Consider the following 9,023-nt stretch of genomic DNA (forward strand, 5'->3'; position numbering starts at 1 on the left):
TAGAGGCTCTTTATTTTGGTGGAGCAGACAATAAAAGTGAAGAGGAGGAGGAAGCTGTGGTTAAGGTCTGGTTTAGGCGTACAGATTGATGGAAATGCCATGCTTACTTGCAAGAAAATGATACAGAAATTTCTCTCCCAGACCTTTTCAGCGTGGCTTAGGACTCAGTGCTGCTGTTCCTTCAGTCATTCCTGTGTCCCATGGCTGTCTGCTTGGAGACATGCAGCAGCATGGCTGGCTCTGAGCAGATCTGGGTTCTGTGGCAGAAATCACTCAGCTGTTGGAGGGAGGCAGTTCTCTCCCTGTCCCATGCCATCCTTCTAGTAATGTACAGTCCCATGTGCCACACACTTTGTATGACTTTGTCTGACTTTGTATTGTCAGACTGTCCACTCTCTCCATCAGCACTATTTTCCATAGCCCAGCAGCTGTGGCTTTGTGTGTTTGGCTTTGCCACCCAGCAAAAGAGAGCCCATTATCATCTCTGTAGCTGGGGAGTGGGTTTGTGTGACCAAACAACACAGACCATTGAGTTTGGATCCAAGTTCATTCTGTTTCTCTTAAGGAACTATTGCTGAATCCTTTTTCTCTTGTCATGAGCTAGGGCTGCTCAAGAACTGCTCATAACAAGCTCTCCAGGGATACAGCTGAAAGTAAAGTTGTCCTGTTTGAAAGTTATTATTAGAAATTCATCATCTCAAGATTCATGCTACGGGCAGAGCGTGGCACCAGGCAGGCAGTGAATCTGGCTGTTTGTCACAGTGTAAACATGACACTGAGAAATTGGTGAACCCAGAGAGTTTGGTGAGGTAGGCTCAGCTCATTTTCACATCTTCCCTGTAAGGCAGAAATATGAGGATCCCCCTTTCATCTTTTCTCTTACATGCTCCAGTTTGGTTTAAAAGAATTAGCCTGGCCAGCTGGCTCTGGCTCACTCTTCCCAGCTTCCATACAAGGAATGATAACCTTTTAGATACTGCTGCTCCCCATGTTCTCTCTGGCTAGAAGGTTTATCTGTGTAAGGGGATTTGCCTTCTCACTTCACCTGGAGCTGTCAAGTGTGTCAGATTTTGTCCTGCACAAGTGGAAGTCCTCTCTCCCCACAAGTGCATCAACTTCCAAAAGATTTCGTGTTTGCACCTCTGGGCTAGCTTAATCCAATCAGTGCAAAATGTGCTACTCCACACCTGTTTGGAAATTGCCTGTCTTTGTGATTCTGCATCTTCATCATGCAGAATGCATGAAGAACAACTCACACAGCATGTGAGTTATTAGGACACAGGCTGGACATGGGAAGTGCTCAAGGCCAGGCTGGATAGGGCTCTGAGCAACCCGTCTAGTGGGAGGTGTCTGTGCCTGTGGCAAGGGGGTTGAAATGTGGTGATGTCAAATGTCCATTCCACCCCAAACCATTCTGTGAGGTTGGGTTTGTGAGGTTGTGCTGTCCTTACTGGAGCAGTTCAGTTGTCTTTCCTGGGCAGGAAGCAGGGAGAGGCAGGACTTCCCTGCTAATATGCACGTGGTGGCATCTCTGTCTAGCTCCCAGTATGTGGCACAAAACCCAAGGCTGCTTGCCACAAGACTCCTCTCTTAGCCAGGCCTGCTGCAGGGTTTTTCCATTATGACTGAAAGAATAACCAAGCTTGTCAATCTATTTTAAGAAAAGCTGTGTCTGTCTTGTGACTAGGGCTGGAGGGATTATACAGCTAAGCTTCTTAGTGATCTCCTGCCCAGGGGATGGAGAGCAGAGGGCTCTCAGCAGTAAGGCTCGTTCTCATTTCATGTAGTTTGAAGAAACAGAGCAATCTAGGCTGTAAGAAATGTGACATTACTGAAAACAATCAATGTCATGTCTGCTTTTATCAACAGGGAGCCAATGCTAAATTCAACCTCCGTCTTGTTGGACCTGGTGGCATCTTCCGAGTGGTTCCTCAAACTGTCCTGAATGAAGCTCAGGTTACAATAATAGTGGAAAATTCTGCTGCCATTGACTATGAAAGTTTCAAGGTGTTAACCTTCAAGGTACTTCTGCTTTCTGGATCCTCTTTTTCAGTGTATACAGTATGGGTACGATGGCTTTTGTATCTGATGTGATTTAGCTTAATCCACCCAGAGCTGTCTGGTGCATTATCAGATACATGATAGTCCATGTAAGGGAAACTCATTTCTGCCTCTGGTTCACCACCTTCACAAGGTTTAATGGATGCATCTGTGGACTGATTTAGTCCAGTCAGTGCCAAATGTTCATTTTTATGTCTCTCTGGAAACTGTACATGTTGGTGGCTCTGAATCATTCTAGACCGAACCCTCAGGGTGTTATTTCTGCACTCACAATGATACATTCACAGGATGAAATCCTAATTTCTCTGCAGCAAGAACTTTACCTACTTAGTGCTAAGTAATTTGATTCACGATCATGCTTTTGGATGTTGGCAGCCTGAAGACCACAGCTGACTGGAAGATAATTCCCCAAAATTGCTCACTGCCTTTGTCAGAGTCTATCTATCTGTATGGCCATTTGCAGGCTGACCTGAGGCTCACCCACGCTCTAAACCAGCCCTGCAAGAACCAGTTTAATCCAAAAGCTGGAACCTTGCATTATCACCTTCCCTGATGGATTCTTTGGCTCATCAACAAGATAATTAAGTAGTCTGGATTTCTGTGGGCTGCCTCTGAAACTGAGTGTAAATGTTTCAGTTCTGACTGCAAAGAACTGCATAGACAATCCCTGTAATCATTTAAAAAAATGCCAAAACAATCTAGCTGAGTATTAACATATGCTAGTTTTGTAATGTAGAGAGAGAGGCATTTCTTGCACAATCCAAAAGCCAAAATTCCACAATTTTGTTCTCCCCCTTTGCTTCGTGTCCTCAGCAAGTTTCACTTCAGTATGGTTCAGGCCTCTTCTTGTAATGTTCCTAAGCCATTTTGAGCTTTATATGTTATAGATGCTACAAAAATATGAGGCATCATTACTGCATTAAAGTGGAAGATTCTGAAAGGGCCATAAAGTGCTACTGAAACTAATTATAACAAGCACACATTTATTCAGGTTAAACTACCAAAAGACCAGTAAAGGAGTTATACATGGCCTCCTCATGAATGCCAATAGAAATCAAAGTAGCTAATGTGATTGCCATGAACACCAAAAGAATTAATTACCAGGAAAAAGGATATATATTTTTATAGCTTAAGCAGTTATTCTTTTTTTATTATTATTATTTCTACTGGAGAAAGACTTTCCAAAATTATTTCTACTGGAGACTGTAAGACTTGGCTTAAAAAGTGCAGCCTTTTTCTGGATTCCAAATGGAGAAGGTGCAGATGGATTATATGGTAGCAATATATGGCAGCAAATACTTTATAAAGACCTCATTGCTGGCTTGACTTTCCTGCAAAGTTCAAATCACTTCCTACCCAGTTTTAGTTGTCAGTGTAGTCAATCTGGTTAGAATTTTGGAAGAAATATATTTCTATTTAATATGTATCTCACAACAGCTTTGAGAGGTTCTCTTCAGGGTTTTGGTTTTTTTCTGTAAGCAATGATCCCTCTCCTCTAGTTCATTTTTGAAGAGTAAAATGCCAGAGAATAATTAAAGCTAATTTGTCTGGGAGATGCGCTGAAAAACTTTCTGAAGCAAAGGCTGCTAGAGAAACCTATCTTCCATTTAGTGCTGGCTCTTAAATGTAGGTGGTAGTCAGGAGTTCCTTCATTTTCAGCTGTTTAAGAGCTCAAATGGGTTTCCCAAAGTATGGCAGCAGTGGTAATTCACACATCTCTGCAGTCCCTCTGCCACAGGGGCCAGATATTGCTGTCCCACCTTGTTATGGGCTGCCATGCTTTGGGGACAAACCTCCTGCCTCCATCTCCTTTAGCATCTTGCCTTGGCAGGAGCCTGGACATGCTGCAGACACTCACATCTACAGACTGGGACCAGGTGAGGCTGCAGTTATCTTCAGCTGCCAAAGTCAAACTCTATTTTAAAAAGTCACCTACCACTTTTAAGATTGCATGTCCGTTTGCTCTTCTGGCACTTAAGTATGAATTGTTGATATGTAGTCCTGTGAAGTAATAGTTTTACACTATTTTTTTTCTCTCTGCATGAAACAAACAGTACAGGTCTGCATAAGGCACTGCAGGCCAGTGAGCTGACAAAATTTCCTCCCTGAAGGAAGATGTTGTCAGCATGTTGACATAGCAGGACTGTGGCTGCTTAAAGGAGACGGAATAAAAAGTGAGTGTAGGAAACAAAGTAAAAACACTGAGCTTTCATAAGGTGTACTAAGATGGGCTGATTGCAGCAGCAAAGATGATTTAACTGCAGATGTTATAATTTAGTAATAGCTCCACGTGCACAATCAGCACTAAGATTTTACCTCTGTACTGCTTTAGGAGCTGAGATTTCTCATGAGGAGGTTTTTGCTGATGTCTGCATGGCTGTCCCTTCAAAAATTTCTTTTGCTGTAACACCACCTGAGACTCCCAAACACAAAAGTTTGGGAGGTCACAGCAATGGAGTGACCAGGCTCCCCTTTTGGAGCAGCAGTAATTGCAAGCAATCCCTCGAGATTCATTTCTTCTCTTTATTTCCAAGCATTATAAATGCCCACACAGCAGGCACAGCTCTAGGAGATGACACTGAGGTAGCCTTTTCCCTGTCTACTTGAACAGCTCCCCACCCTCTGCTTTCACCTGGAGGTGATACAAATTGTCCAAATCTGGCAGAGCAGAGCCCTGAGCCCAGAGTGTCCCCCAGGCAGTCGGGGGTGCCACTGCTGAGGAGCATCACTTCCCCGCAGGCCCTGCACAGGAAGGATGAGCTCCCAGGGGAGCAGGGGATGCTGTGGCAGCCCTGCTGCTCCTGCCAGAGCTCCCTTAGGCACTCCCTCTTTGTGGGAGCTCCTGGGACACGTCTCCTAGCAATTAAAACCCCTGCAGCCAGATTTCTCAGCTGAGCCTCTTAGATCTCAGCTCATGTCCTGCTCAGTAGTCTATTTACTGGTGTGCTGTCTTAAAGCCCTCCTGCTTTTGTTAACTATGTCTCTGCCCAAGCATGAAAACCAAACATTAGACCATTGTTTTTGGTGTTATGCATTTGGGCTCAGCCCCCACACAGCCCAGGACTGATGGCCTAGTGCTGATCCTGAGTGATGCAGACACTGGGACAGACCCTGTGAAAGTCCCAGTGGCTCTCTTTTCTTGCTTACAGAACCACCACAGACCGCCTGAGCTTGCTGCTCTACCTGCTGAGGCATCCTACTGATGCTCCCCAAATCCAGCAGATTTTGCTCAGTAAGGAGCAGATAGATAAATACTCAGTTTACTATATGTGATTGCCTGTGCTTTCAGATGAGCACTTAGAAGAATGAGTGATGTCAGAGAGCTCTGTTCTCCTCATAGACAGTGAGACAATTCAAAAGCTCTCATTTTATCTGATGAAGTCCTAATCAGTGTGAGGCAATGAGGGTAGAAGTGCCATGAAGTCAGTAGCAGAAGTCTTCACAATCTTTGGGAAATGGGGCTCTGCTCTACATGCCTGACCATCCAGCATTTGGGGTGGGAGTAATGCTGCTTCAAAACAACTGGTTCCCTCATCTTTTTACCCTGTTTGGTGCAGTTTATTGTTCTGGCCTTCTTTCTTGATGAAGAACTTCCTCTACAAAAGATCACAATTAAGTTTATGTGGTTATTCAAAATAATTCAGTGCTTCTGTTTCCCAAAGTTCTAGGAGCTGCCCAGGGATGATTGTTTGTTGGCTTCTGTTATGGTTTTTGGACGTGTGTTGGTTAGTTATGACTAGTCACATCTCTCACATGAAATCTAATATGAATACACAGGTTTGAAGGCCTCTCCTCACAGTTTGACTGCCCATCTCAAGCAAGCACATACAAACGAGCCGAGGCCGCACGCTGACCTGGCTCATCATCTCCCTGGTTATGAGCTGTCTGCTCCAACCAGGCTAAAATGCACCATCGTGCCACAGATGGTGGAGGAAGCTCTTTTAAGAGAACTAATAGGTGCCTTGTAGTGATTTCTGGTTTTTCTCTTCTTAGCTTCTTGCAATTGAGGTGAACACACCGGAGAAATTCAGCTCGACGGCTGACGTGGTGATTCGCTTGCTGGACACCAATGACAATGTCCCCAAGTTCTCCTCTGACTACTACATTGCCAGGATCCCTGAGAACTCCCCAGGGGGCTCCAATGTAGTTGCTGTTACAGTAAGTTTCATTCACCTCTTAAGAAATGTTCTCTTTTCTGGGTGTCTGTGGAAACAGTTCAAGTACCTTAAAAACAGTGGACAGGGCAAATAGCAAATCTTACTCAACATTTGACTTCTGGACCAAACTCCAATTATTTTCCAGAATCAACCCAAAAAAAAACACTTTGGGAAAAAATAAAGTTTTAGACAAATATTATTTAGAACAACAAGAGCCATCTGCTTTTAAGACAAATCACATGGCCCTTGAGTATTAAGAAAGCCTAAGCCAAATCAGTGTCCAGTGGGAAGATTCAGTTATGGCTAAGTGGAATTGGATTTACTGGATTTGCTTGCTTAAGTATGAGTAAAAAGAAAAAAAGATGGCTGCTTAGTAGGTATTAGTCTCCTCCTCTTGGGAGGAACCTGGCTGCTAAAGGAATAATTAAACAGTTAATGAGGGCAAGAATATAAAATGAAAGTGCTTAGGACTGGGAAAAAAAGATCCCTATGTATGCATCTTCTCACAGTGGGAAAAATATGCCTATAGATTTTCCAGTATCTTGCATTTTCATACAAAGAAAGTCAGGGTTGTTACATGGGCCCTGAGTGCTGGAGGAGCATTTCCAGCTGCTTCTCTCTAGTGCAACTGCTGAGACTGGAAACAGCCCTCATGTCACAAAGCCAAGAAAGCTCCTGGCCACCTGGCCTTGGTGGGGGATGCAAGTCACCTTGCAGAGGCCACACAGGTGAGGATGGTGGGGGCAGGTTGCCAGAGATCTCCAGCACAAGCTGGCAACACCTAAGAAAGACAACTAAATAATCAGAATAATAAAGTGCTGAAGGCAAATTTTACTAATGGATGAATCAAAGAACTGAACGATAAACAATAGAGAAAAGGTTATTGCATGAAACTAGTAGGAAATCTATTAGAGATTCTTAAACATAACTATCTTTGAGGTAAGAGGAATAAAAAATTCCAGGATGTGGACAGCAAAAAAAAGAAGAGATTTAAAAAATGTTTGCAGAAGCAATAAAACTTCTGAGCCAAAGTGCACGGGAACGTGTAGCTGAAGGAGCCCATGTAAAATTTAGTCATGTGCTGTCAACTCAGTACTTGACCCACATTTACAACTATACATGAAAAACTAAGATGTTTCAAGTACTCAGAATGGCAATTCTGGAAGAAGTCCCAGGTATGCAGATGTTTTAAGTGAAGGCAGACAGCACTAAACTAGGCTGTGGTCAAAATCATGGGGTGAGAGAATCTGACAAGCTCATGCCAAAGAACAAAACTACATCTATCAGTAGGGCTGCAGGTGTGTCATGTTAATAATGCAGGAATCAAAAACATTGTTCCAGTTCTCAGATATTTAAACAGGGAGATGAATGAATCAACCAGCACCACCATGAATTTTGATGGCCAGGTACAATGGTATAACACCTCCTCAGAGCTATCAGAGGAGCAGGAGTTTATGGAAATAGCTGCTACCAAATCAATAGCTTTCCTAAGCCTGAGCTAAGAAAGGAAGCCAACAAGAGTATGAAACAAAGATATCATTTGGTAGCAGTATGTACATTATTAAAAGTCAAACAGGCACAAGAGTGATTAAAAAATAAACAAAGCTGAAATACAATGTATAGACTGAAACATTTGTTATTCATTACTATAAATTGACTTAATTAAACAAGCAGAAGCTTAAAAATACAATATAAGAAGTAAATAGTTTTGTCTAGGGAATATTCATTAATGTTTAACTGATAATTAGGAAGGTCTCAGAGCTGGCAGTGTTCATGTCACTGAGATTATCTCCATCTCTATCAAAGGAGGAGAAGGTAACTGTGGATGGATGGGGCCATCTAGCGTCACTGTCTGTGCCACAGCCCCCGGGCACAGGGACAGCATTCCTGGGGCTGGCAGGGACATTTCCTGGTGGTAGGTTGTGCACTTTCTAGGTGCATATTTGCTCACGCAGTTTCCCACTAAAAATGTGATGGCAAAGAGGGTGAAAAGCATTTGGGCCTCTTGCCAAAAGAAAAATTAAACAGTTCTTTTTCTATTTTAGTAAAGTAAAACTCTCTTTTTTTTTCTTAAGGCTACAGATCCAGATTCAGGGCTTTGGGGAGAAATCAAGTACTCTATCTACGGAACAGGAGCAGATCTGTAAGTAACAAATAAATAAATAAAATTACATAACCTCTAAGCAGCATTCTGAAATAATTTTAAAAGAAAGCTAGCAAGCTCATTCTTGGTCTGCTCATTTCCAAGGACATTTATGCCCTGTTCTTTGTGAGTTCTGTGAACGCAACAACAGTAAAGCTACTGTGATCATTAAAAATCCACTTCATCAACCAAGGAATTCTACCCACAAACCCCCAAAGAGATACAAAGCAGCTAAAGTAACAATACACAGGATTTGTTCAATCACCATTTGAAAAACACTTGTAAGAGAAAGAGAGATTTTGGTCTAGTTGTGAAAAGTCAGTTCTACAGAAAAATAATTTCTTGGGTTTTTTCCCCTTCCTTTTCCATATGGCTTTACAAATAGCTCTTGTCAAGATAAATCAAGGAAGACAAGATATTCAAGGATATACACTTCAGCTTTGGAGGTCAGCTGCACTGGCTGTTAAAAGCCTTTCAGCTTTTAAATATAATAGTCCTGGTCAGAAAAAAGGGAATGTGATGCTTACTTGATTTGGTAATAATGCCTCCCTTCCTCTCCCTGAATTGGGAGACAGTGCTGGGGGTAGAACATCTTGAAACACTGATTCCTTCACACCATGTCCATCCCAGCTCCCAGACGTGGCTGGGATCAGTGACATCAC

At 42.8% G+C, this 9,023-nt stretch overlaps 1 protein-coding gene across 1 annotated transcript in view; it reads left to right on the top strand.

The window, feature by feature from the left end:
• Window positions 1-9,023, top strand: part of CDHR1 (cadherin related family member 1) — a 42,540-nt gene that overhangs the window by 23,324 nt on the left and 10,193 nt on the right. The window contains exons 12-14 of the mRNA XM_005417287.1: window positions 1,870-2,022; window positions 6,055-6,219; window positions 8,294-8,361. Of these exons, the coding sequence (XP_005417344.1) occupies window positions 1,870-2,022; window positions 6,055-6,219; window positions 8,294-8,361 (386 nt within the window). The remainder of the gene's footprint in view (window positions 1-1,869; window positions 2,023-6,054; window positions 6,220-8,293; window positions 8,362-9,023) is intronic.

Source organism: Geospiza fortis, unplaced genomic scaffold, assembly GCF_000277835.1.
Source record: "Geospiza fortis unplaced genomic scaffold, GeoFor_1.0 scaffold130, whole genome shotgun sequence".
Taxonomy (NCBI): domain Eukaryota; kingdom Metazoa; phylum Chordata; class Aves; order Passeriformes; family Thraupidae; genus Geospiza; species Geospiza fortis.